This window comes from Ovis canadensis, chromosome 3 (assembly GCF_042477335.2).
Source record: "Ovis canadensis isolate MfBH-ARS-UI-01 breed Bighorn chromosome 3, ARS-UI_OviCan_v2, whole genome shotgun sequence".
Lineage (NCBI taxonomy): Eukaryota > Metazoa > Chordata > Mammalia > Artiodactyla > Bovidae > Ovis > Ovis canadensis.
The window spans coordinates 231,359,096-231,384,536 of NC_091247.1; the positions used below are offsets into that span (position 1 = coordinate 231,359,096).

The window sequence follows — 25,441 nt, forward strand, 5'->3', positions numbered from 1 at the left end:
TCTGGGTTAACCTACTTTTACTGACGGCTGGGAAGAGGGAGCCGGGGAGGGCTCGTCCGTATAGAGGCTGGCGCCGGAGCAGGGGTCCCGAGCCCCTGAGCCCGTGTCCTGGGCAGGCCCACAGCCTGGCCCTCAGGTCGAAGGCCTCGCGCAGAGACGTGCTCGCGCACGGCTAACAACAGGCTCCCGGGGGACTGGTGCGTAGTGTCTCTTCCAAGGTGTAGATACTCCCACCGTGGCCGACTTCAAGCTGCCAGGTCACAGCACTCAAGGAGGCGCTGAGAAGCGGGGCACAACTGCTTGACAGGGCCATGAGCTGGTTCAGGGCAGCACTCCGCTCCCCGGGACATGAGCCCCTCTCCCCGCAGAGCCCGAAGGCAGCTGTCGCCCAAGGCCCCACGCATTCAGCCTGAGCCTGGCCCCGCAGCCTCACCAGCCACCTGCAGCATCTTCCACCTTGGCTCCAGCCGCCCTCTCAGGTACATCAGGGCCTGCGTGTCCTCTGGGGCGGCCATGGAGAAGGGGCCCAGGCTGGGGGGTGCCTCCCCGTTCAACACCCTGGCCAGGACTGTCGCAAGCTGGGGTGTGGATTCCTGGGCCAGCAGCAGAGGTGGAAGCCGTGAGTCACTTGTTTCTCCCCACCTCCCATCCCACAGCAGGTCCACCCCACCCAGCTCACCTCATCCACAAGGGCGAAGACTCGGCCGCCTGCCGGGCCCCGAAGCAGTGCAGCCAGGAGTGCAGCCTGGGGGTCCGGCAGGCCATGGCCCGGCCCCAGCGCCACCAGCACCAGGTCAGGCTGGAAGCTGTAGGCCAGGGGCAGCACCAGGGCCAGGACACAGCTCAGGAACCCACCAGTTGTCTGTGGGAGTGACAGCCGCATAGCCCAGACCATCATCCAGGGAACTCTGGCCAGCTCGGGTCACCCCACCTCCCAGTCTTGGGTGGGCAGGCACCCACACCCACAGCCCCGCCAGGAAGGGCAGGTAAAGGCCCGGAGTCTGGCCCTCATGCCAGTGCTAGTGAGCAGCAGCTGCCCTGCCCTGTGGGCGCCCCACTCACCACCGGCAGTGGCACAGAGACGTGGAACATGGATGGGGCAGTTGCCTCCTCACCCCCAATGTTCAGCCATAGATTCCTCCTTCCAGGGGAGAGCAAGCATATGGATATACGTGCTTGTGTGTGAGATGCCGCCCACCCTCCAGAGCCGAGAGAGATGAGGGACAGCTCAGGGGCAGAGATGCTAGGACTGCTGACCCTCCGTGCTGGAGACCCTTCTGGCACTGCTCCCAGGGGGCCCTTCTGGAATTCCAGCTGCAGAAGGCCCCGCCCACCTGTCACCCAGGAATCCAGGGTGATATGCTCACCCACCCACTTGTGAAACTGGAGGTACATATGACCCGAGAGTCATACCCATCATCGGTGAGATCTGGGGGCCGATCCAGCTTTCCCACGGCCACACAGAGCAGCCTGGAGGAAGAGTTGGCTCCTGGATGAGCTGCACACGCCGAACCTGGAGCCCATTCCCAGAGCCCTTCCCACGCAGCCAGCCCACAAGCCCTGCCTTGGAGCCTTGGACCAGCCAGGAGGGACTTACCTCTGGGCTCCGTGAGACAGGCCATACCGAACAGCCACGTCCAGGGTGGCAGCTGCAGCAGGGACTGGGGTGGCTGCCGTGCCACTGCTCACCTGTGGGGTGGGTAACAGGTGTAAAGGGCAACTCCCAAGCTGGGAGTCCCTTCTTTGCCCCTGGCTACGGAGTATCATCTGTGCAATCTGAGGTCAAATTGCTTCAACTGCTTCACTCCTTTTCTTAAAATAAGATGCTTTAAACTACAAGTCATCCCCTTCACCTCTCTGCCAAGAGAATTTCCTTGAGGGAACTGAGGGGTGCTCCTGAACTCTGTCCCTGGGGGCTGTTCTGGGAAGGATCCTGGGCACAAAGAAACACTCAAGTCGACATGGTTCTGTACCACCCAGCCCTGCCCTGACTCCCAGGTGCCCCCACCTGCCCATCCAGGATCCTGTCCAAGAGGTATAGGACCTTCCCGAGCGCAATGAGGGCCTCGTCCTGGGCCAGGGCCTCATGTGGCCTGTGGTGGACAAACCAGGGGAACACAAGGAGACACCGTGACACGCAGACCACAGCTGAGTCACAGACACACATGCAGACATGACCTGGTCCCTCCCCGCAGGCCCACCCTGCCCACCTGGCCCAGGCCTGCATCTCCTCCTGCGGCAGTGACCCCTCCTCACAGAGGACACTCGGGGGCAGGGCCAGGCCTATGACTGGCGCAGTCAGGGCAACAGCCACACGGACAGGGGGTGTGGGGTGGAGGCGCAACTGGTCCAGGAGCGAGCTCAGAGCAGCAGCGGCCTGGGTCACCACTGCCTTGAATTCAGGCTCCCCTGGCGGCAGTGGTGAGGGCCTCCCCTCTGGGCAGCGGGTGCCGGAGCTCAGTACAGGGGCGGCACCTAGGGGTACAGGGTGGTTCAGAGTCACAGCCACCTACGGGAGCCTGAGGCACCATCCCCCAGCCAACCCAAGTCAGGCTGACCTTGCTGCTGGAGGCTCACCCAGTGAGGGGCCTGGGCTGCCCGCACGCACTGGAGGGACTCCAGGGCGCTGCGAGGAGAAGCAGGATCATGAGGCCCAGCCTCCCACCCCGGCCCTTCCCACCCTCCCTCCTCCCGGCCCCGCACCTGCCGTGGGGCTCCATGGGCCCTGACAAGGGCAGGGCAGGGTCGCCCAGCAGCGCTTGCACCATCATGCACACAGACTGGGAGAGGGACTCCAGGTGGTAGCCGCCCTGGGAGGAGGAGGACGCAGAAACACGACAGGGCAGGGGGGTCAGAGCCCCAGGCAGGAGCCCCGCCCCGCGCAGCAGCAACCTCCGACGGCACCCCGGCCTCCGGCCTAGGCGCCCTCCCCCTTGCCGCGGTCACCTCCAGCACGGCGCAGACCCGGCCGCCAGCCAGCACCTGCAGCAGCTGTGTGAGGTGGGCGAAGCACTCTGGTGTGGCCAGCATCTGCCCCTGCAGCCAGACCTGGGCGTGAGGCGGGCCTGGCCTGGGACCCCAGAAGTCCCCAGGCCCTCACTTGGCAGCCTGGCCAGGCCCTCACCTCAGGATCGCCGATGGCTGAGTCGAATCCTGCAGAGACTAGGACCAGCTCAGGGTCGAACTGCAGGCAAGGCCCAGTGGGAAGGGGCAGAAAAGAAGCTGGAGCAGAGGCAGAGGGGAGGCCCCTCCAGAGAGACCCTCCTAACCCCCAACCTCCTAACCTATTCCACTCTGGTGGGGAGAGGGGGTGCTCTGGGTACTGAATCCCCCTCCCCTCCTGCCTCCACCCCCCCGAGAGTCACCTCAAAGGCCAGGGGCAGCAGCACGTGCAGGAAGGCAGCCACGTAGTCAGCATTTCCCATCCCGACCTGCAGCCAAGGAACGTCAGAGCAGCCCTGCCAGGGACGACTGCAGGGTCTTCAACCCCAGGCCCAGCTTCTAGGGGTGGTTCTGGCCAGACACCCTAGGCTACACACGGGATAGGGAAGCATAGGCTGGGTAATGGCCTGGGGGGGTTCAGCGGGAGCCAGTACCTGGTTCCAGGGCAGGTTGACAGTGAAGCCGAGGCCACGTCCCCGCCCTACAGCATCAGCATCTGACTCCCGCAGACACGGCCAGAAGTGCCCATGCTCGTAGCGGTGCCAGGAGAAGTAAAGGACGCTGCACAGCCAGCCAGGGTCAGAGGTCAGAGGTTAGGCCCCTCTCAGCCTCAGAGCTCCTGGCAGAACCCTGACCCCCGCCTCCGAGCACTCAGCCGTGTCTCCCCTCTCAGGCTGTGCTCATCCTGAAAAGTGGGGTAGCAGGGAGGCCCCCGCTTACCTGGGGTCATCCTCAAAGATATACTGGACGCCCTGACCATGATGGATATCCCAGTCAACGATAAGGATCCTGGGACAGACAGTTCTGGGGTCGCTGAGGGGCCGGGCCTCCCACTCCTGGCCAGGAGCCAGGCCCAGGATGGGAAGGGTCCCTCTGTCCCCACGCCCCATCTGGCCTGAGCCTTACGCTGCAGCCAGACTGGCACAAACCTGTGCAACCCGTGCTTCTGCTGGGCGTGTTTGGCTGCTATGGCTACATTGTTGAAAACGCAGAATCCGTTGGCAGTAGCCCTCTGGCTGTGGTGCCCAGGAGGCCTGGGGGTGAGCGTGGGGCAGGTCGGGTCATTGTGCCTTCACAGGGCCCCCGCTCACAGGGGTAGGGGCCCATGCTCACCTCACCAGAGCGAGCCCGTTGCGCACAGCTCCCGTCAGCACCGCGTCCACCAGCTGCAGCGCCGCCCCCGCGGCCAGCCGGGCACAGTGGAAGGTACTCTGCGGGGGCAAGGGTCTAGGTCAGCCCCCTGCCCCCCACCCCTCCCAGGCTCTACCAAGGCCGGTGCCAGGTTACAGGGCACCAAGCAGCGAGCCGAACTGGCCAGGCCAGTCCCGGGTACCTGCAGTGGCAGCCAACAGGGCACAGCACATAGGAGCATGGGCCACGAACAGGCACAAGTACCGGATGTGTAACTGGGTGGGTGGGTTAGCCAGGGCACGCACCGGATGGAGGTAGACAGCATCATACTGCTTGGACAGGGCCTGGAGCTCCCTGGTGCCCAAGGCCTGGGTCCCCCGCAACAGCGCCACGTACTCGGGGCTGCAAAAAGGCAGGCAGGCAAGGCAGGTTCGCCAGGAGGAGCAGGTAGAGGAGAGAGGGAGTGCCCGCCTCATTGCTCGCGAGCCTACCCACCCGATAGGGAAACTGAGGCTTGGTGGAAGGCTCTGTGTGCCTGCACCGCAGTTCGAGGCAGGCCCCGCCTCCCAGGGCCACGGCCCGCCCCCCACCTGACCTGTGCACCAGGCCCAGCTCCGCCTCCGAGGCCTCGCGAGCTACCAGCCGCAGACACCTTTGCTCCAGACCACGCTGCTGCAGGCGCTCCAGGGCAGTGGTCAGGCGCTCAGGACACTCGATCTCACACTCAGGGCTGAGTGGACAGAGCGCTCAGCGTCCGGAGCCTCTGTCTTCACCCCCCTCCTCTCCCTCTGCCAGGCCCCACTTACTCGTCCCAGAGCAGCCGGGCAGCCGTCATGTCCTCGTGGTACACAAGTGCGGTCCCCATGGCCCGCCCGGGGTCACTGTGGGCCACTCAGGGTCGGCAGGACCCAACGCTCCCGCTCACAGACAGGTCAGTGCGCCGCCTGCCCCTCGTGGCAACCCCAGGGAGCAGCAGGGGCGCCACCGGAGCCTGGGCGGAATCTCAGGAAGCCCAGACGGGAAGGAGGCCCCAGCCCCAGGTGGCTACAGAGCCAGGCCAGGGTCGCCCGGGGAGCTCCCGAGCCCTGGCTTCCAGCTTGTCCCACGCGGGCCTGCCCTGCGCCCGCCTCCGGCTGCCCCAGTCCCCGCCCCGACGACGCAGCAGGGCGGGCCCAGGACTGAGCGCGTAGGGCTCCGCGCGCCTCCCTTCCCGCCAGCAGCGGCTCCCTCTCCCCGTCCCCCGGCGCCGAGGGCGCGCTCTCAGCCTCGCACCCCTGCGAGAGTCCGAGCGGCCCGGTGGGAAGCGGGACGGCCAGGGTGCCTAAGCTCCGCGGGCTGTCGCGGCGGCGCCACGCGGGTCCGCGCCCCCCGCCCCGGGCCTCCTCCAGGCCCGCCCAGACCTCGCGCCGCGGCTCAGACACAGCGGTTGTCCCTCGCCTCCCCGCTTTGCCCGAGGACCCGCAGCGAGGGCTCAGGGAGAAGGGAAGGAGCGCGAGGCCGAGCGTCCGAGGGAATGAGGCAATGAGACAGCCTCGCCCCGAGATAGGGGCCAGGACTCAGGCCGGCCGGGGCTGCAGCGCAGCGCTGCCCTCGAGGCGCAAGAAGTGTCCGATTGAAGCTCCGGGAAGACCCCTGGCCGAGACTCGGGGGTCAGGGCTGTGGCTGAGAAGCCGAACAGGAGCGCCACCGCGTGGGGAAAGCCAGGGAGGGGGCCAACAGAGTGGGGTCCGGGCGAGGGAGGGATGAGCGTGAAGGAACGCGGGCCCAGCCAAGAACAGGAGGGTCAGAGACTGGAGGAAACAGGGAGACCCCGGCCTCAAACCCGGCTTCGGGGGACTGAGCCCGTGGACCGGGCCTGGGCCTGGAGGGCAGACGTTCTAAGCCTGTCTCGGGTGGGGGCGAGATGGCTGGGCCTGCGAGGGCTGGTCTCCGCGGCGGGAGACCAGGAGGCGGGGCGGGGCGGGGGCCCCGGGCTCTGGGGGTGGGGCCCTGGGCGGGCGTGCTCACTCCGGTCCTTGGTCGCCCCAGCTGTACGGGGACGACCCCCACGGCGGGGCAGCCGTAGAGGGAGGCCCTGGCACTGCCCCGCGGCCCGCAGCCTCGCTCGAAATACCCCCGCCCCGGCCGGGGTGCCTGCCCGCGTGGGCCCCTGGCCGCCACGGGGCTGCGGAAGGCGTGCCCGCCCCGGAGCCAATCAGAGCAGCTCGGGAGCGGCGCACGTGGTCGCGAGGCGTGGTCAGCGGCCGCCCGCCCCGTGGAGATGGCTGAGTGCCTGCGTCACGGGCGCCGGCGGGCCTAGGTTGAGACGGGCGGTATCCACTGTGGCAACTTGTCTTGACTGTATATTGGGCTGAACCAGCTGTGCGCGAGGCCGGGAGAAGGAAGACGGGCTAATCCCGCCTTGCGCCCTCCTGCCGAGGGAAACAGTCGGGAGGAGCCCCAGGGTGGCCCCTGGTCTTTCGGCGAGTCTTCTGCAACGGCCAGCAGAGGGCTCCGCGGGCTCGCCAGCGCTGGCTGGGGATGGCCGGGCCTGCGACAGGAATAGGAACACGGAAACCACCCTCTGCTACAGCACAGGCGTCTCAGAGGCCCCTGAGAAGCCGCGAGCGTCTTGCGTGACCCTGCCACCCCAAGAACCTGGCCTTAGAGAGTGCGGGGACCCCAGAGTTGACACCTGAGTTGGACCTTGACCCCCTCACCCCCGTCAGGCCCTGCCCTGCATCTGGCTCCAGGGTCTAAGCTTAGAGGAAGGAAACGGCAACCCACTCCGGTGTTTTTGCCTGGAGAATGCCATGGACAGAGGAGCCTGGCTACAGTCCAGGGGGTCTCAAGGAGTCGGACAGGCGGAGCAACTTCACAAGGACAAAAGGGCGGGGCCAAGCCCTAACTTGGAGGCTCCAGGCTTGAGGCTCACTGACACAGGTTGGGGGGGAGGGGTCAGCTTTGTGACCTGGGAAGGAAAGGTTGCCCAGGCCCAGTGGCTCAGGGTGGGGAGAAACTCCCAGACCAGCCTCCTTACTCCAACCAAAAACCTAAAGCTGGAGCTCCAGCCCAGGAATGAGGAGGTGAAGCAGAGCGAGACCTACAAAAGGGTTTATTTCGTCCAGCCGAGGGGCCACCATGTGGCCAACGTACATTCCGGGCTGGGGGCGAGGAAGCGTCCACACGGACGCCCCCAGGAGACGCTTCCCTGAGTCGGCATCCTGTTCTTCCTACTCAGCACAGTTCAGAGAAGGCAGGGTCAGAGGCCAGGACTTGATCCCAAGCCCCGTCCCACCCCACTGGCTCTGAAGCTTCTGGTGCATCCTGGGGGCGGGGACTGCTGCTGGCAGGGTCAGAGGCCAGCCCCAGGTCAGGTGGGCATCCTATCCAGAAAGTCCAGATGCTCCTCTGAGGTTAGGCTGAGATGGGGTCTGTGAGCAGAGGAACAGGCTTCCAAGAGAGGTTCCGTGGAGCATGGGGAATCCAGCCTCAGCCAAGGTCACAGTGGCAGATGGGATCTCCCGTCCAGGTGGAGCCCCAGCCAGGGCCCAGGAGTCTTCACAAGGCTGTCTCCTTGGAGGCCTTAGCCCCCAGCTGCCGGGGAGGCTTGAAGCTGAGCACCTCTTTATATGTGACACCTGAGGCCAGGACAGAATCACGGGAGAAGGAGCCCACCACCCATCAGACAGGTCCACAGGCACACCAAGGGCAGGCGCCAGCGACCAAGACCAAGCGCCTGCCCGGGCCAGCGATAGCTCCTGAGATTCCACTCGGGGTGGGGATGGGGAAAACTGGGCCCAGAGCACAGGACACTGACCTAGGGGCTCACTGCCCCCCTAAATTACAGTCAGAGATCTGACTGACTGCCAGGGCTTAGGCACCAAGGCAGCTCCTTGGTCCCACACGTGCGAGTCCACTCGTGTCCGTCCACAGGAACTGTCCACCCTGATGGGACTCCTGTAGCCAGCCCACACCCACGGCCCCTAGAGTGGCTTTGGCCCCACAGCCTGCCTCAGTGAACAGAGGATGTTGCCGGAACAAAAACCAATGTGTTCACTCGAGTGGAGCTACGCAGAGTCCCACCAGGGCACTCCAGCTTCTGAATCCAGAACATCTATGAAGCCTCAAACAAGAGTCAAATTCCCACTGACCACCTGCATCTCGGGCTTCCTCACCAGTCCCCATGTTCCCTGCACCATGCCCAGAGCAGGCAGTCCCAAGGGAGGGGGCGCTGTCCGCCTCCCCCAGTGTGCCCACACTCGCCGGGCCAGGACAGCGACCGTCTGGGGGACCACTGGGGCTCCCAGAGCCCGGTTCAGAGGCTCGACAACGCGTGGTCTGTGTGGTTTGCCCAGTGAGCGGCACTGTGGGGTGCCTCCCAGGCTGTCCATCTGACCCTCATGAGGGAGGGGCCAGGCCACATGGGGGAGGTCCGTGTGGAAAAGCCCTTGCTGGAAGAATGGCCTTTCCCAGGGAGACAGGAAGTGATGAGCTTGAATTCCTGACCAGGGACTTAACCGCAAACATGGTCTGTAGTAAAAGCAAAAGCTTTTACTACAGTTTGGGGTGATAACCACAGACAGGATCCTGTGGCCCATGGGTTTTGGTTTTCTGGTCTTTTTTTAGCAACAGAAAATTTATAAGCACAAAACAGCACAGACAAGGGTGGAGCCCCCACTGGTGGCACTGAGGACCCAGGGACCCTAAGGAGCTTGGTGTGAGCAGCACAGCCGCCCGGCTCTGCCCACTCCTCCACGTCCAGGACCACAGCGCTGGCCTGAGGCTTGGCCGGGACAGGGTCTCGGACAGCAGCCACCAGGCCCACAGCTCCAGTGGCCCTACTGCTGTGTCCCTCTCTCTCTGGGGGGCCCAAAGCCACGGAGACACCACATGCTGGTTGAGGCCCCATCCAACGTGGGGCGTCAGGGACCCGGCAGAGGGGAAGCTGGGGACCAGGCAGGCATCCCTGAGCCCAGCCTTGGGCTGAGCAGGGGCAGGCAGCCCTCAAGAGACCAGCAGGGCCCTCAGTCTGAGAGGACAGCCGGCGCAAAGCCTGGAGCGCAGAGCGCAGGTGGGGGTGCTCACTGGGCTGGAGGGGACGGGCCGGGGTGCTGAAGAAGGTGGAGGGCAGACGGGCTGCCTGGCACGGACCTGACCCTCCCAGCAGGACAAGGGTGCTGTGTGGCTGCATGGTAGGAAGGATCCTCAAAGGAGCAAAAAGGCCAGGAGACCCAAGACGTACGAACAGAGGCCTGGGGAGGGGTTCTGAGGGGCTCCAGGTCAGCCCGGGCCCTGGCCTAGACGTGGATGGGCATGCTGGCTACTCCAGGCGCCAGGAGAGACCCAGTGCCTGGATCTGCCTTCTGACCTCCTGCTGCGCTCCTCGCTGAACCTGCATCCTGGGCAGGGGGGGGCCCGGGACCCTGAGCCTGGCCACCCGCACAGCTGACCCGGGGCCCCCACTCACGCTTCCACTCATCCAGCGTGCGGTCCACGTCGTCAAAGGACTCATCGTACTTCTGGGCCTGGGGCTCGTCCTCCGTGTCGTGCAGTGACTCGAAGTAGGGATGGGCCAGTGCCTCGGCCGCCGTCACCCGCTGCTCTGCGTCCAGCACCAGCATTTTCTCCAGGAGGCTCACGGCTACGGGGAGGGCAGGTCAGGCTGGCCGAGGGCAGCGTCCCAGGCCCGGGACCCATGCCCACCCCAGCGCCACCTACCCAGGGGGCTCGCGTTGGTCAGGACGGAGGCAAAATCCTTCTTCTCCAGCTCAGGGAGGCCCTTCATGTAGTTCTTGGCCTGCGCGGGAGGAGAGCATGAGGGGCCAGTCCCGGGCCCGTCCCCAGCCCCCGCCCGGCCCCTGGCTGACCTCATCACTTTGCAGCCTCTGCACAAACTCCGCGGGAGGCGTCCCTGTCACCTTCATGATCTCCTTCAGCTGGTCCAGGTCTTGGCCAAGGTCAGGAACACAGAGTGGGCTAGAGACGGGGCTCGCCCACCCACCTGCTCCTGGCAGATGTCCCCCCAGGTGCAGGGTAAGCCCCTCAAACCCAGCCCCAGGTGCAGGGTAAGCCCCAGTCCGCCCCTCGGTGTAGGATACGGTCGTTGCCTTTGAAGAGCGTCTTCCCTGTGATCATCTCAGCCATGATGCAGCCCACGGACCAGATGTCCACTGAGACAGAAGCCCCTGCATGAGGGCTCCGCGGGCTGGGGAGGGGGCACACACAGACAGGGGAGGGCGGTGGAGGGGTCGTGGGCACCGGACCCATCTGGCCTGCCACCCCCCTGCCCAGCCCCCCACCCAGCTCCAAGCCTCCCCACGGAGCAGCCGCCACGGCCCCCTGGGGAGCAGGGAGCGGGTGGGCAGCTCCTCACCCGTCTGCGTGTAGCGCATCCAGTTCAAGATGACCTCGGGCGCGCGGTACCACCGGGTCACCACGTAGCCGGTCATCTCGCTGTCTGCCTGCCGGGCCAGGCCGAAGTCCAGGATCTACAGCCAGAGTCAGAGGGGGTGGGGGGCAAAGCGGTCCCTGGGGAGCAGGTGGGCCGACTGTGGTCCAAAAGACCCCAAGGGGCCCGGGCACAGTGGGGCCCTGGGCCAACCCTCTGGGGCTGAGGTCTCAGCCACGTGCCCCTAACCCTGCCCGCAGGGCCCCCCGTCACAGCCAGGGCCCCCAGCCCAATGGGCTGCGCCTGCCCCCAACCCTCAGTAACAGGCCCCCGGGGGTCTCCTCCCCCGCGCTCCGCCCCTGCGGCTGCCCCGGCCCAGCCAGTACCTCTGTGCAGACCCTCTCCACCCCCCTTCTCCTCAAGTGGGTATAGGCACGTGCCCGGGCCACCCCACCGAGTGCCGCCCTAGGAACCCCGCCAAGACCCAGAAGGCTGGGGTCTGGTCCGTCCACGTGGGCCTGGGCCAGCCCACCTCCGGGCCTGAGAGCAGGGGCCCAGCAGGCGGATGGGCAGGTGCAGGGGGGCCCCGAGTGCCCGGCCCCACACACCTTCAGCTCACAGTCCTCGTTCACAGCCAGGTTGCTGGGCTTCAAGTCCTGGGGACAAAGGGCGGTGTCAGCGCAGCGCCACCCAGCAGAGCCAGGGCCCGAGCAGCGCCTGAACGTGGGGGCATGGCTGGCCTCCCCACAGCCCTTCCAGGAAGGGTGGGGTACCCGCCCCAGGCTGTGTGCAGACAGGGTATTCCCTCGGTGGGACGGGCAGCTACATGAGAGCCCCTTGCACCCACAGCCAGGAGAGGCACCTCCCCCCGGGCCAGGACTCACCCTATGGATGACGCCAGCAGCGTGGATGTACTGTGGGGACAGAGAGCGGTCAGCGGCCTTCGGCTTAGGAGCCCACACTCCAGCCAGCGCGGGGCCCCTCCCAGCCCAGCAGCCCCGTGTCCCACCTTCAGCCCCTTAAGCGTCTGGTAGACGAGGAACTGCACCCGGTCTTCGCTCAGCTTCTCATGCTTCATGAGCTTTCCCAGGTCGGTGCCCATGAACGGCATCACCAGGTAGCTGCGGCGCACGATGGGGCAGAGACGCTCAGGGCCGCACGGGGCCCCGTCACCCTGCGGCACACAGTCCCCGCCTCCCGCGGGCCCCGTGACACCAGGCAGGTGAGGACTGTGCTTTGGCGTTTCCGAAGGGTAACCAGGGAGACCGAGGTTTGAGGCATGGGAGGGGGGCGAAAAAAAGCAGAGTGGTGCCTCTGGACAGGGGGCAAGCTGGACAGGATGGGGAGATGGGGAGACACCCCAAGCACCCCACCAGGAAGCCAGGCCAGTCTGTATGCGTCCTTGACCTCCGCAAGGCTGGGCAGCGAGGAGCCCATCTCTTCCGCTCTTGCTCGGCTGGGCCCCGGGCTCCTAGCCGAGGGGAGCGTGAGTCCAGGGGTAGCCACCTGGGCAGTCACGCGGCATGCACGGCAGAACAGTCAGCAGTGGGCCCCCTGCGCCCCTCCCCTCCCGCCGGCAAAGGTCAGCAGCTCCAGTTACAGGCACAGCCTCAGGGCCCACGTCCCGGAGCACGGGACCGCTGACAGCCCCTGGGGCCAAGACTCACACCTCTGGCACTGGAGGAGGCCCAGGTCCACCCCGCGGCACCAGGGGCATGTGGCAGACCCCTGGCCAGGCTGCAGGGCGAGGCCTGCCTCAAGGGGCCCCCGCCAACCCCAAACCTGAAGTTGACACCCAGGAGTCACCCAACACCAGCTCCCTACCCGGCCAGCCCCGGGCTGGCACTCACAAGTCCGTGAAGTCATCCAGTGTCTCATCGGGCGTGAACACGTCCAGCAGCCCAATCACCTGGGGAGGAGGCCAAGCGCCGGGTGGGCGGGGGCTCAGGCACCCCTGCAGCTGCCCACGCGCCCAGCTCTGCCCACTGGCAGCTCTACCTTGCTCTGGTAAACATGCCCACAGACAAAGGCTATTTCTGGATGGAGACCGCGGGCACCCTCTGGGGGAGGGGCAGCCTCAAGTCCAGGGCAGCCCCCAGCCATCGAAGGAGCTCAGCCCTTGGCCTGTCCTCCCCGCTCTTCCTGTCCCTGCTGAAGACCCAGGACCAGCATGGGGGCAGCCAGCCCTTAGCAGGGACCATGCCTCTGCCAGACGGGTCCAGGCAGGCAGCACTAGGAGCAAACTCACAGCCCCGCAGGCCTCCCCTCGGGGGGCGACAGAGCACATGGGAAGTGTGACAGCTGGCACCCAGGCCTCCAGGGACCCCGTGAAGCCTGCACATCCAAGCGGCTGGAGGGACAGGTGGGCGTGCTGGCAGGGGGCAGGCCTGGCAGAGGCCACACGAGTGGTGGCCGAGGCAGGAGACAGAGGGCTCAGAGCACTTGAGGAACACGGGAGAGAGGCCAGGTGGCCAAGAACCAGGCCAGGGAGCCGCCAAGGAGAAGCCGAGGAAACCGAGAGGGCCCGAGACACCAAGTGAGGGCTGCCCAGATCCCAGGAGCCGCCGCAGGGCGCTGGGCGGGCATGCCGCTGGGTGAGGCCCTGGCTGCGGTGCAGGGACACAGTGGACACGAGGCGGAGGGACACCTCCGTGACTGCCGCAGCCTCCAGGGCCAGACCTGGGTGAAGAGGCGGGGACACTCAGAGAGGGGCCAGGGGCAGGAGAAGTGTCAGGAGGTGGTTTCAGCAAGGATCCCGGAGGTTCGGGGGAGGTGTGTCAGATTGATGGAAACTTCCAGGCCTCTGCCTTGCACAGGGAGGCCAGTGCTGGAGGTGAGGGGCTGGGGTAAAGGGGGGGAGGTGGGCACAGGACGGGCAGGACTGGGGCACGCCTCAGCCTCTCGGAGACCATTTCTTCCCAGGAACACGGGGTCATGAAAGGCAGAGCCTCCCAGCTAAGGGGGGCAGCAGGGGGGCAGTCAGGAGGTCTGGGGGAAGGCAGAGAGCAGCAGCAGTGGGGAGGCCCGAGAAAGGACAGGGCTGGGAGGCCACAGGGCAGGAGCCCAGGGAGAGAGTGGACAGGCCGGGGCAAGGCGGGGAGCATGGCTGGGAGGGAGGGGACCACAGGAAGGCACTGGCAGAGGGGTCGGTCCTCACGTGGACAAGTCCCACGTGTGAGCAGGTGTGGCCTGCAGGTAGCAACGCTGGCGCTTGGCGGGTATCCTCCACAAAGGGGATTCCACCCGGGAATGAGAGCAAGACCCACCCGAGGCCCTGAGTGGGTGGGCCCTGGAGCTGAGGGGAGTTTCCTGGTGGACGTGGGCACCAGGAGGTGCCAGCCCGCCATGACTGGCCAGGGTCTGGGCACCCAGGTCACCCTCAGACTGGGCAGGAGAGGCTTGCGGGCGGGGAAGCAGGCAGCTTTCAGGGTCACAGGAGGAACTGCATGGACGAGAACGGAAGGGCCCTCTGCGGCCCGCACTGTGCAGGCAGAGGCTTGTGGCAGCCTCGTGGGGTCTCCTGTGGGCAGGTCTGGAAACAGGAGACCCCTCCCCGGTGGTGGCCGGCCCTTCCTCACACTGTGGGCGTGGGCGTCACAGGAAGGGTCTGTGTGCCCGTGGGTGGCCGGTGCCCTCCACACACAGCTCACTGAACCCCTTCACCGTCAGAGACCCAGGCGCTCTGAGAGAGCTGACAACTCTGATTCTGCCTTCCTCCGCATTCCCAGCTGCCGCAGCCCCAGGGCTGGGGCTCAGGAGGCAGACTGGGGTAAGGAGAGGAGCTGGAGAAGCAGGGAGGGGGCAGCCGGCCAGCGCGGGGAGGGGGACCTTCCAGGAAAACCCCTCCTACCCGCTGAGGTCCCCGGGGCTCAAGTCAAGGTTGCCGGCGAGCAGGGCTGGAGCCCCGCGGCCTGGGCCATCCGCAAGCAGGCCCTGGGCCGAAGAGCCAGAGGCGGCCGCGGGACTGGCCCAGGCGGAGCGGTCGAGAAACCAGGAAGCTGTCCTCTCGACCCCGCACGCTCAGGGACACGCCCGACCCACGGCCCCCGCCCTGCCAGCCCAAGAGCGGCCCAGGGGTCTCCCGGACTGGGGCCTGGAGCCGGCGGGGGCCTGGAGCCGGCGGGGGTGAGCGGAGCGCGGCGGGGGCCTGGAGCCGGCTGGGGGGAGCGGAGTGGCGGCCCGGGCGGGACTCACGTTCTCGTGGCGCATGTGCTTCAGCAGGCGCAGCTCGCGGTAGGCGCGCTTGGCGAACAGCTCGGACTGGAAGGGCCGGTACAGCTTCTTGATGGCCACCTTGGCGCCCGTGCGGCTGTCCACCGCCGAGCTGCGGGGCGCACAGCTCAGCGAGGGGCCGGGACACCCCACCCCCGGCCGCCCCGCCCGGCCTGCACTCACCACACGGCGCCGTAGGCGCCGGAGCCCACGGGCTGCAGATCCTGGTACACGACGCGCACCTCCCAGGCCGTCTTGGTCACTTCCTGGCGATAAAAGCCCTTGCGGGCGGGCGACGGGGAGCTCATGGCTGGCCGGGCACCGCCCCCGCCGCGGACACCGTGCCTCGAGGGCCGGGGACCCGGAATCCACGGGGTGACCCGGCGCGCACCCGGGGCCGCCGCCGCCGCCGCCGCCGCCGCCGCCGCCGCCGGGAAACCCGGCTCCTGGCTGTCCCGTCCGGAGCTCCGACCCCGGCCCCCGCCTGGGCCGCCCGCGGCCCCTCCCCTGCGGGATGACCAACCGGCCCGGGGCCCGGGCGCACGTGACGCCCCCGCCCTCCCCCCGGCCCCGCGCCGCTGCCCTGCGGCCCCTCCGGAAACCTGAGGCGGCGCCGCCCGGGAGGCCGGAGGCGGGGGAGGGGAGCGCCGCCGCTCAGGGCAGCCCCGGGCCCGGAGCCGACGCGGCGCCCGGACCCGCCTGCCTCCGCGCTCCGCCCTCGGGCTGGACTCCCCGGGCCGAGCGCGCGGTGTCTCTGCGGGAAGCCCATGGGTCTCGTGTTTCCTCCTTCCCGCCGCGCCCCGGGGCGCTGGCCCGTCCTGGCCGCCTGAGCTTGTCAGCTTCTACCCCCATCCCCAAATCACCGTCCAGCAGTCCCGCCAACTTCCTCCCTGCACCAGAGAACTCCCACCCTGAGGCACCTGACCTGACCTGAGCACTGGAGCGCCAACTGCCCACCCCAGGATGCCCCTTCACCCTGGGCTGACCCTCCCACCGCCAGCTCCGTTCCACCCATCTTGCCTCTATCCCCCTTTCCCTGTGAAGAAGCTGATTCCCTCTCCCAAACTCAGGGCACCTACCACGCTGGAGCAGAGGGTGGTCCTGCAGGCCCCCCACCTGGCTGGGGAGACTGCCCAGAGATGTGCAAGCTGCCGTGCAGGTCCCGCCCCATCCAGCCCAGGCCCCAGGTTTACTCTTCAAAACACAGCCAGAGCGGCTCACTCGCCTCAGGAAGGTACGTCCGACCCCCAAGGCGAAGGGGCACCCACTTAACTTTAGAAGGGGGCATTATCGTTTCATGCGTCAGAGCCTCCTCCATCCGCTCCCCCAGCCCAGTGACCCAGGCCTGAGACACAGCGGGGTTACAAGATGCCGGGGGGCCCCAGCCACCTTCTGTGCCCTACGCCATTGATCAGCAACCCTGCAGCTCGCTGGCCCGAGCAGCTTTATACCTGCTCCACCGCAGCGAGCCGGCGCTCAGGAGCTGCAGGCTGGTCCACGGCCGCAGCCTGGGATCCCTGGAGCCACAATCACGTTTGCCCGTGCCCCTCATGCCCTGTGGTACCCCACCTGCCTCCTCCAGGAAGCCCCCAGCTGACCCCCTGACTCCAGGCATTGAGGTACAGGGCTCCAGAAGGGTTCTGCTGCTCCTGCCCCGCCCCCAGGACTCGGCGCAGTCTAGTCTCCGGGGGTCCTCCAAGACTTGAGGCCAAGCAGCCGCGCTGACCAGGCCTCTCTGCAGGCCCAGCTCCCAGATGATCCCCACAGCCCTCCCAAGGCCCGGGGCAAAGGCACGGGATGTCCCCAGACTAGGGACACTCTGCCTGGTCCCCAGTGGGGCCTGGGCCTTCCCAGCCTGAGCTGCAGGGAGCAGCAGGGGCTGATCACTCAGTGGGCAGCCCTCCTTGACATGGAAAGAAAGGAAAGTTTCTCCCTGGCCCTGGGGAAGGCAGGCCTTTTGTTCCCCTACCCTGCATGCTCCCTGACCAGAGTGAGGGGCAGGTCTGGGTCTGGACCTGACGCTGCGCAGTGAACCTCTGAGGGCAGCGGATTGATTGTGAGTGGACATCCTGTTCTGTCCACCTCAGAGCCCGCTGGCCCTCAGGGACCGGCGGGACACGGCCCTGCTCTACAGGCAGGAGGGGCAGCAGGAACTGGAGCCTGAGATACGAGCCATGTGGGGGGCAGGACCCCCTTTATTGCAAAACTCCCGTGCAGGCACTTGACACTCAGACCTCCCTGGTCCTGCAGGGTGAGAGGTCACCGCCTGGCAGGGAAGCCCCTTGACGGCGGGCCCACACCCCCAACACATCTGGAGCAGGGGCCTGTCCCAGAGGTCGCTGGGTCCCCTCCGCTCTGGAAGGACAGAGGACAGGGCGGACCCACAGACTAGGGCACCCCAGGTCCTGGCAACAGAACCAGAGGGCGGGCAGAGGTTTCCATCCACTCAGGGCCAGGACCCACGTCCACACTCACAGCCACCTCCTGGAGGCTGGAGCTCCCAAGCCTGCCAGCCCCTCAGCGGGCCTGGACCCCTGTGCCTCGGGAACCTTCCACAGCTCCCACGTCCACGGGGAGAGGAGATTTGCTCACAGAAATGCCCGTGGCCACCTGAGCCCCTTGCACGCTGCCCAGCAGGCTCTTAGCAAAGCCTTGCGCCCCACCCACCTCGAGGACTGAAGGCAGAGGAGGCAACGGGACAGTCACCCCCACTTGGGCCTGCGGCTGGTCACACCGCGGCTCTCAGGAGCCCTCAGACACACACGCCTCAGTTGCTCTGACGTGGATTCCAGGACACGCGCCGCCTACAGCATGGGCAGACACGTGGCCCAGGCAGCCGCCCCACTCCCGCGCCCCCACGGAAGACCCTGTGAGCCTCAGCACTTCCAGACCGAACAGCTCCAGCCATCATTTAGGCCCTCCTTTGTCTCAGGGAAGCTCCAGCCCCAGCGTATGTGCCCCCGCCCCCACAGAGCCAGCCCTCTGGGGTCCAGGTCTGGGACACACTGCCCAGGGAGTGCTCTTCTGGCACCCAGGTCTCCCCAGGGAGGCCCTAAAGGGACCTCAGGAGGGGGCAGGAGGACAAGGGCGTGCAGGATGCCCTGCCTGGGCTCCCACACCCGCGGCTCACGCCCGTGCGGGCGTCCACACACGCGCAGGTTCCCCAGAAGGCGCAGCATGAGGACGGGGGTCCCAGGCCAGGGCTGGGTGCCACTGGCTGTGGTGGCGTCGAGGCAGGCGCCCCCCACAGGGGCCTGGCAGGCCGGGGCTGGCGGCAGGTGGGCTCAGGCCCCCAGTCGAGCCCCAGTGGGGAGGCTGGCGGCAGCATTCCATCACTGCTCGACGTCCAGGCTGCCCAGTGGCTGCGGGGGCTCCGGGGGCTTGAAGCTGACGACTTCCTGGTAGGTGAGCTCTGTGTGGGGAGGGGGGAAGTGCGCGCTCAGGCCCCCAGCGGCCCAGGCCCCCCGCCCTCTGGGAGCACCCCCTCTTCCTGGGCCCACCCTGTGCGGCCCCCAGATTTCTGGTAGACTCAGCCAGGCCTAGCTCTAGCTGCCCCCGCCCGCCCCAGTGTTGGGAGGGTAGATGTCCCCCCACCCAGACCCTCTCGGAGGAACAGGAGCCCCTGCTGAGAATGGTCAGGGCCAGCCTCAGGGACACGGCCCCACCCTTCCACTCCTCCACCGTGCGCTCCTTGGCCTCCACGCTCTCGTCATAGGGCTCCGCCTCTGGCTCGTCCTCCGGGTCGTGGTACTGGCTGAAGTAAGCATGTGCCAGGGCCTCGGCCGCGCTGACCCTCTGGTCACTGTCCAGCACCAGCATCCTGCCCAGGAGGTCCACAGCTGCAGAGGCGGGGGTGCCAGGTCAGCTCCACCCCCAGGGCCGAGCGTGGAGCCCCACCCAGGCCCCCAGCCGGTCCTCACCCAGGGGGTTGGCTCCGCGGAAGATGCTCCTGAGGTCCTTCTGGGGCATGGGGGGCAGGGACTGGATGTAGGTCCGGGCCTAGGTGCCCACGGAAGGGTCTGAGGGGCTGTGCACGGCCTCCCCGCCCCCAGCCCTAAGCCAGGCAGGGGCTTGATGGGAGAGGCCCCCAGCCTTTCTCTCCAACATGCCTGGCCAAGGGCATGCATGGAACAAAGACCTCCCCTCTAGGATCTGGGGGCTCCAGCACCTCGCCTGGCCCCACAGGCCGGCAGGCCCAGGTGTGGTGCCATTCCACGGTCCGTAGCCAGGACGCTGCAGGTGCCCAGGCTTCACCCGCCGTGTCCCTCATGCCAGGAGTGTCTCCCCAGGTCTCCCTGAAGGGGACCGTGCCCGCCATAGGGTCTGTTCCACTGTGACCCACGCTCCCCCCATGGGGCCCCATCTAGTCCCACAGCCCCCCTTCCACCAGGTCAGCAGAGGGGCAGGTGACCAACAACTCACATGTTCTGAGGATATCTTTGCTAGAACCTCAGGGCTGGGTGTGCCCACCACCTCCATGATACGCTTCAGCTGGTCGATGTCTGCCTGGCTCAGGAAAGGTCCAATGGCCAGGTATGGACTCTCCTGGGATCCCAGACCCCAGACCTTGGGTCACTGCCCAGACCCTGCTCTCCTGCCGCTGGGGACAGTGAGCCCACGGTGGCATGGTGTGGGGCAGAGGAGGCAAGACTGGCCAGAAAGCGCGGAGCCCACGTCCCCAGACCCCCACCCTGCAATGTGAGGCCCAACCTTCCTCCCCAACCTGAACCAAGGATACAGTCACTTCCGGGGAAGAGAGCCTTTCCCTGGAGCAGCTCAGCCATGATGCAGCCCACGGACCAGATGTCCACTGAAGCAGAAGGTGTCGCCATCAGTCTGCCCACCCCAAGTCCCGCCCCAGAGAGCTGGGGGCTGGGCCCAGGGCCCCACGGTCACATCCAGGCCCCTTCCTGACGGCGCCCTGGGCAGGGCAAGGGTCAGCCCAGGAGCTGCGGTGCCCTGCCTCTCTGAAGATCTGGTCCTGAGCACCTGGCCTGTCCCCAAGGCCCCTGGCCTCCGGGCCCGCCCACCCCCGCAGGCCGCGCCCCGCCCACCCCCGCAGGCCGCGCCCCGCCCACCCCCGCAGGCCGCGCCCGCGGGGCTGCCGTCACCTGTCTGGCTGTAGTGCATCCAGTTTAGCATGATCTCGGGGGCCCTGTACCACCGCGTGGCCACGTAGCCAGTCATCTCCTCGTCTGCCTGGCGCGCCAGTCCGAAGTCCAGGATCTACGGCGACCCCCGGCTTCAGCCCCGAGGGTCTCCACCTCCCCGCAGCCGCCTCCCAGCCCCTGCCCCGGGCGCTCACCCGCAGCTCGCAGTCCTCGTTCACGGCCACGTTGCTGGGCTTCAGGTCCTGCGGGGCGGGCGGGCGCGGTGAGAGGCCGGCAGAGTCCCTGGCGCAGGACCACCGCCGCCTCCGCGCACCGCACCTACCCGGTGGATGATCCCGGCCGAGTGGATGTACTGCGAGGGGGAGACGGCGGGGCGTCAGGCGCTGGCCCCCGCGCCGCCTCCCGCTCCCGCTCCGCGCCCACCTTTAGCCCGCGCAGCAGCTGGTACACGAGGAACTGGACGTGCTCGTCACTCAGCGCCTGGCACTTGACGATGTTGTTCAGGTCGGCGCCCATCAGCGTGGTCACCAGGTACCTGGGTGCGGCCGGGAATGAACCCCGCGCCCGCGCGCCGCCCCGCCCGGCCCCCGTCCCGCGCCCCCGCCGCCCCCGCGCCCCCCGCGCCCCCGCCGCCCCGCCGACGCCGCTCACACTTCGCTGAAATCCTCGAGGGAGGTGGCCGGCGTGAACACGTCCAGCAGCCCGATGACCTGGGGGCGCGGGGAGTCAGAGCTGCGCGGCCCGCGCGCGGCGCGCCCCGCCCCGCTCGCCCGCCCGCCCCGCTCACGGCTCACGTTCTCGTGCTTCAGGTGTTTGAGCAGCCGCAGCTCCCGGTAGGTCCTCCGCGCGTGGATCAGAGACTGGAAGGGCCGCGACAGCTTCTTCACCGCCACCCTCTGGCGCAGCCGTGTGTCGTAGGCTGAGCTGCAAGACCGCGCGTCAGGCCCTGCCTCGGTCACTGGCCAGAAGGCCACCAGCACAGGCATGAGACCCCACTCGCTCCCAGGCTCTCCCCTCCCTCCTGGGGTCTTCTTTTTTTTAAATATTTGTTTGGCTGTGCTAGGTCCTAGTTGAGGCATGTGGGGTCTAGTCCCCTGACCAGGGCTTGAACTCTGGCCTCCCCGCATTGGAAGGAGGGCATCTTAGCCACTGGACCACCAGGGAAGGCCCCCTCCTGGGGTCTTGCTCCTTCCTCCAGAGGCAGGTCCCCTTCCGCTGACCCCCTGACTTCCGGCCTCCTGAGCCCACCTGAATTTCTCCTGACTCTTGCCTCCAACTCAGGGTGCAAATGCCACCCCAGGGAAACAGCCAGAATCTTGTTGCCAGAGTGGATGTTCCTCCAGCTCCCTGTGGGCCACGGGGGCTGGGAGGCCGCTGAGGGGTCCCAAAGCCACGCCCAAAGCCCCGGAATGTTCAACACGTAGAGGAGAACCTGACCAAAGGCGTGTGTTGCATCCTCGTCTGTGGCAGTGAGAGGCTAGACAGTAGGGATGTCCAGCAGAGGGTGGCGTCCCCAGAGCGCTTCCCCTCCTGCAGCCCCACTCCCCGGAGGCCCAGACCTGCAGCCTCCGTGCCCAGCTGCTCAGTGTGCCTGCTGCCCTCCCGCTCCACCGCTGTCTCAGGATCCACCTTCCCTCCAGCGAGCTGTCCTGTGCAGTCACCCCACCCCTCCACGCCGACGCAGGGAGCCTCCTGCAGCAGGCGGGATGCTCGTGGGCGATGGTGGAGGAAAGCCGCTCTGGGGTGGGAGTCAGGGGGAGTTGCCCCTCACAGGGGAGGTGAGCAGACCCTTTTCTGTCTGCAGGGTCAGCAGAGGACTGTGGGGATTGACACCAGGCCATCAGCCTCATCTGAGCAGGGAGGGAGCCCAGGAGTGACACCTGCCTGGGGGCCCGCTTCCAGCAGGGTCTGTCAGCCCCCTCCAGGGACCACACACACACACCCTCTCCTGCCACTGAGGCCTTAGGGGGAAGCCAGGGCCCGCTGGCTGGGGCGGCTGGAGTGGCCTGGGGTTCCCGATGACTGGCCAGTGACAGCATGAGGCCTGAGGCCCAGGAGACCCCAAACCCCTTCTCCAGGCTCCAGCGCTGGGCCCTGGGAGTGATCTGAAGAGTCCCACTTGGAACCTTCTGCCGCGTCCTAGAGGAACAACTCTCCCCTGGGGGCCTGCCTGCCTATACCGATGCCCCCACAGACACCTGGCACCTCACCGGTTCTGGACTGGGGGGGCACCCTTCAACATCCACACCCACAACTGGCCTCACTGTCAACACTGAAGCTCCAAGTGCCGTCTGCAAGCCCTGACCGGCCCCACCAGGTCCAGAGGCCTCCCCAGGCCCACCCTCCCTCCTGTCTAGGCCCCAGGGTCTCTCTTGGTTGGGGCAAAAATGGGGAGGGGTGTAGACCCCCTAAAGACCGTGGGGGATGGTAGCCTTCTCTGATCAGGCCTGAACCCCATTCGGAGTCTGAGACCCCTTGGACAACGGGGGAGGGGACAGGGCTCACGGAGGAGCTGGAGGTCATTCTTAGGCAGGGATCTTGGCGCCCCACCCCCAAGCAGGGCTCTTCTTTTTCAAGCAAAACTACCCACCCTGGGGCGGGGGTATCTATCGGAGCCCAGGGTTGCCTGACCCTTGACCGGGGAACCCCAGATGCCTGCTCACACATCCAGGGCCACGGAGACCGGCCCTTTCGCCAGCTGTGACGCCGCAGATTCAGACCCGGAGGAGGACTCCCGGGCTGCAGGGGCAGAGGGAGGCCCCTTCCCCGGCCAGGGAGAGGCGCCGGGGAAGCTTCCCTCGCGCCCCCACCCCACGTTCATTCCTCGGATCCGCGTAAGGCCCGGGGGTGGAGGCAGGGCGAGCCCCTCCCCGCGTCGGAACCCCGCACCGGGGGGAGGGGCGCGCGCGGAGACCCCCCCCCCCCGCCCCAGCCCGCCCCTACCAGACTGAGCCGTAGGCCCCCGAGCCCACCGGGCGCAGCCCCTGCAGCCGCTGCGGCACCTCCCACAGCGTCTTGTTCAGCTCCAGCCGGTAGAAGCCGGCGCGCGGGCCCGACATCTCCGGAGCGGCCGCAGCTCGGCGCGCGCCCCGCCCCGTTCCCGGCGCCCCGCGGAGCCCCAGCCGGCTGCGGGAGGCGGGGCGGGGCGGGGCCAGGGAGGGGGTTCCCGCAGACGGACGCGCGGCTTCCAGCCGGCCCTGGGCGGCGGCTGGGCGGAAAGCGGCCTTCCCGGGGAGGGGAGGGCGGCGGCCGTGGAACGGCTCCTGGCTCCTCCCGCGGCCTCCTCCCGGGGACCGCGCGCCTCCCCCAAGCGCGCCGCGTCCGTCCTCGGCGCGGCACCGCCCGGGCCGGGCCGCTGCCACCTCCCGGGCTCGGCTCCCCGCACCCTCCCGTGCCGGCACCCAGGGCGCCACCCCTGCCCACCTGCCTTCGCCCGCACTCCTCCAGCCGCCTGCTCTGAGTCCTGCGTCTCCCCGCTCCAGCCTGCTCGGGGCGGGCACCCCTCCTCTCCCGGCTCCTCATCCGGGCCTTGCACCCCTCCCCTCCCCCAGCGAGCTCCTCCTGGAATGAAGGCAGAATCCTCTAAATCAGAGAAGCCAGGGCGAACCATGGGACATATATATATTTATATTCATATACATATTTTTCAGATAAATATGTAAATGAATATTTACATACCCCCAATAAAAGCTAGGCATTTGGTTGGGTAGGGTCCCTTCCGCGTGGGCCGATGGCGGCGCCTTGGACTCTGGGTCGGCCTCGCTTCCCTTCCCGTTTGGCTATCCGGCCTTGGCCGTGTGGTTCGCTTCCTAGTAAAGCTTCCCCGACCTGGTGAGGCCTTCTGCAGCGGCGGCTCCTGGGCCGGGCTCAGCCGCACCCTGGGGGAAGCGCAACTGCCGGGCCGGCCCGGAGACCCGCCCTCAGGACCAGGGACAGCGGCGGCGCCGGGGGGAATGGGAGGGCTGGACTCAGGAATCTTTCCTCACCTGGGCCCTCTTTGGGGCCTGGTACCCGTCCTCCTGCTGAAGTAGCCCCCTCAGCTGTGACCTCCTCCAGGAAGCCCACTCTGACTTTCCCAGGTACTGCGGGGTCTCGAACTGCGAACTCCCCCCCCCCCCACCCCCGCGCAGGGCATTTCCTCTCTGCCCCTGGAAGGTGCAGTTCGCACCGGCTGCTGCCACTGAAGGGGCTGGGCCTATTTCAGCGTCTGCCTGGAGCTCTGGGCGGGAGCGGAGGCTTCTGTTTGAAGTGACCAGGGTTGGGATGGAGCACCTCTGGGGAGTCAGCCCCCTGACCCGCACCCTGGAGAAGCGGGGGAGGGGGGGGGAGCCGGCGCTCGGCTGCCCCTCCCAAGAGAGTGCGACCTCAGGCTGGGTGCCCAACCTTCCCCTTTTATGAAACAAGCAAAAATCTGAGGTTTTAATGTGAAACCTCCTGATATTCAAATATTGATAACCAAATTAAAACATGTCAACACAGTCCCAGGCAAACGGACAGTTGTGCCTGGCGAATCCGGGTCCTGCAGGGAGCCCAAGCGTAAGAAGGGCGCCGGTCCCACTCCCAGCGCGCGGGCCCCAGTTCCTCTCTGGGCGCCGGGAGCGCGGGATGCGGTGAAGACGCTGGTGTCCCCGCCCCCAGCCTCTGGCCCTACCCCGCTTCCTCGGGGCCCCGCGATGGGGACACCTTTCCGGCCGGGCGAAGTGACTGAGGTTTTGTGCGGAGTTAATGGAGCTTCAGCTAAAGCAAGGAGGGAGGGGAGCGGCGGGCCGTGGGAACCGGCCGCGCGCCGCAGGGAGGGGCGGCCTTTGTCTGCGCCGAGGCCGCGTGGGGCGGGCCGCGTTCCCATGGCGACCGGCGGCCCCGGCTGGGCGGGGTGGAGCAGGCGCGGGGTCCTCCCTCCTCCAAGGGGGCCAAGAGGTCTGTCGACTAAGGGAGCCCCGCCCGGCCTTCTCCCGTCGCCCTCTTTCCCCCGGAATCCCAAGCGCGAGTGGGGATTCTGTCCTCCGACAGGACCCGCAGTTTTTGTCCCTCACTCTGCTGTGTTTTCAGGGTCGTCCTGGCCGGAGCCTGGAGCAGGGCTGGCATGGAGCAAGGGCAGACAGGAGCGGCAGGCGCTGCCCGCGTGAGGAGGGCGCGGTGGGGCTGGCAGAGACGAGCCCGCGTGAGCCCTGGGCCGCCGACCCGACCGCACCCCTGGCCCCTTTCCACTCCCTATTGTGATTCACGGGGTGGGGGTTGGGCGGGGCATACCAAGATCCCGCATGCCGTGCCTACTGTCTGCTCTCCACACGTCCAGACCACCCCCTCCTCAGCCCCACGCCGGTCTTCTGACTGGCTGCAGGTCCCCCTGAAGGGAAAAAACCTTTAGGGAGGTCAGAGGAACCTCCTAAAGTGCTATCTGGCCCTGTCACGGGGGCCCCGTGACTTAGAGGATGTGTCACGCCCCTAACAATCA

General features: G+C 67.2%; 3 protein-coding genes across 12 annotated transcripts; all 3 read right to left on the reverse strand.

Annotated features, from left to right (window-relative positions):
* On the reverse strand, positions 1-6,459 carry HDAC10 (histone deacetylase 10). Of its 6 annotated transcripts, XM_069581818.1 has the most exons (20): positions 5,100-6,459; positions 4,889-5,023; positions 4,599-4,695; positions 4,276-4,373; positions 4,092-4,196; positions 3,883-3,951; positions 3,597-3,723; positions 3,366-3,431; positions 3,125-3,184; positions 2,947-3,036; positions 2,704-2,810; positions 2,559-2,626; positions 2,211-2,475; positions 2,009-2,093; positions 1,598-1,689; positions 1,414-1,470; positions 1,063-1,141; positions 680-862; positions 434-593; positions 1-278 (listed from the first exon to the last, which is right to left on the reverse strand). In XM_069581818.1, exons 1-20 carry the CDS (start codon positions 5,156-5,158, stop codon positions 268-270), a joined length of 2,013 nt encoding a protein of 670 aa, XP_069437919.1. In that variant the 5' UTR covers positions 5,159-6,459; the 3' UTR covers positions 1-267. The 6 variants fall into 6 exon arrangements, with proteins under 6 accessions (XP_069437919.1, XP_069437921.1, XP_069437920.1 ...); XM_069581820.1 differs by lacking the exon at positions 3,883-3,951 and having other exon boundaries at positions 5,100-6,263; XM_069581819.1 differs by lacking the exon at positions 3,125-3,184 and having other exon boundaries at positions 5,100-6,263.
* A 911-nt stretch (positions 6,460-7,370) lies between these two features.
* On the reverse strand, positions 7,371-15,636 carry MAPK12 (mitogen-activated protein kinase 12). Of its 2 annotated transcripts, none has more exons than XM_069581836.1 (12): positions 15,059-15,636; positions 14,858-14,987; positions 12,514-12,572; positions 11,673-11,784; positions 11,548-11,577; positions 11,272-11,319; positions 10,649-10,803; positions 10,374-10,480; positions 10,143-10,222; positions 9,994-10,072; positions 9,743-9,916; positions 7,371-7,913 (listed from the first exon to the last, which is right to left on the reverse strand). In XM_069581836.1, exons 1-12 carry the CDS (start codon positions 15,181-15,183, stop codon positions 7,834-7,836), a joined length of 1,179 nt encoding a protein of 392 aa, XP_069437937.1. In that variant the 5' UTR covers positions 15,184-15,636; the 3' UTR covers positions 7,371-7,833. The 2 variants fall into 2 exon arrangements, with proteins under 2 accessions (XP_069437937.1, XP_069437935.1); XM_069581834.1 differs by having other exon boundaries at positions 10,374-10,445; positions 10,649-10,763; positions 15,059-15,589.
* A 1,405-nt stretch (positions 15,637-17,041) lies between these two features.
* Positions 17,042-25,264, reverse strand: MAPK11 (mitogen-activated protein kinase 11). 4 transcript variants are annotated; one of them, XM_069581831.1, is made up of 12 exons: positions 25,237-25,264; positions 20,781-20,944; positions 20,638-20,696; positions 20,410-20,521; positions 20,309-20,338; positions 20,181-20,228; positions 19,987-20,101; positions 19,614-19,685; positions 19,298-19,377; positions 18,796-18,874; positions 18,541-18,714; positions 17,042-18,287 (listed from the first exon to the last, which is right to left on the reverse strand). In XM_069581831.1, the coding sequence occupies exons 1-12, from the start codon at positions 25,247-25,249 to the stop codon at positions 18,208-18,210; spliced, it is 1,026 nt and encodes a 341-aa protein (XP_069437932.1). In that variant the 5' UTR covers positions 25,250-25,264; the 3' UTR covers positions 17,042-18,207. The 4 variants fall into 4 exon arrangements, with proteins under 4 accessions (XP_069437932.1, XP_069437933.1, XP_069437934.1 ...); XM_069581832.1 differs by lacking the exon at positions 25,237-25,264 and adding an exon at positions 23,665-23,764 and having other exon boundaries at positions 20,781-20,910; XM_069581833.1 differs by lacking the exon at positions 25,237-25,264 and adding an exon at positions 22,930-23,268 and having other exon boundaries at positions 20,781-20,910.
* Positions 25,265-25,441: the final 177 nt, after the last annotated feature.

What these genes read in the sequence shown, in the direction of transcription:
- HDAC10 (XM_069581818.1), bottom strand. Translation starts at nt 5,158, where the DNA reads ATGGGGACCGCACTTGTGTACCACGAGGACATGACGGCTGCCCGGCTG. An exon ending in GAGATGCAGGCCTGGGCCAG is followed by an intron (nt 2,094 to 2,210) that starts GTGGGCAGGGTG and finishes TGTCCACCACAG; the next exon opens with GCCACATGAGGCCCTGGCCC. An exon ending in TCTCTGTGCCACTGCCGGTG is followed by an intron (nt 863 to 1,062) that starts GTGAGTGGGGCG and finishes TCACTCCCACAG; the next exon opens with ACAACTGGTGGGTTCCTGAG.
- MAPK12 (XM_069581836.1), bottom strand. Translation starts at nt 15,183, where the DNA reads ATGAGCTCCCCGTCGCCCGCCCGCAAGGGCTTTTATCGCCAGGAAGTG. An exon ending in ACGAGGACTGTGAGCTGAAG is followed by an intron (nt 10,804 to 11,271) that starts GTGTGTGGGGCC and finishes CCTGCTCCCCAG; the next exon opens with GGACCGCTTTGCCCCCCACC. An exon ending in AGAGGCTGCAAAGTGATGAG is followed by an intron (nt 10,073 to 10,142) that starts GTCAGCCAGGGG and finishes CCTCCCGCGCAG; the next exon opens with GCCAAGAACTACATGAAGGG.
- MAPK11 (XM_069581830.1), bottom strand. Translation starts at nt 21,113, where the DNA reads ATGCGGGGAGGCCAGAGTTCAAGCCCTGGTCAGGGGACTAGACCCCAC. An exon ending in ACGAGGACTGCGAGCTGCGG is followed by an intron (nt 20,102 to 20,180) that starts GTGAGCGCCCGG and finishes GGGTCGCCGTAG; the next exon opens with ATCCTGGACTTCGGACTGGC. An exon ending in CACGGTGGAGGAGTGGAAGG is followed by an intron (nt 18,288 to 18,540) that starts GTGGGGCCGTGT and finishes CTCCCCACACAG; the next exon opens with AGCTCACCTACCAGGAAGTC.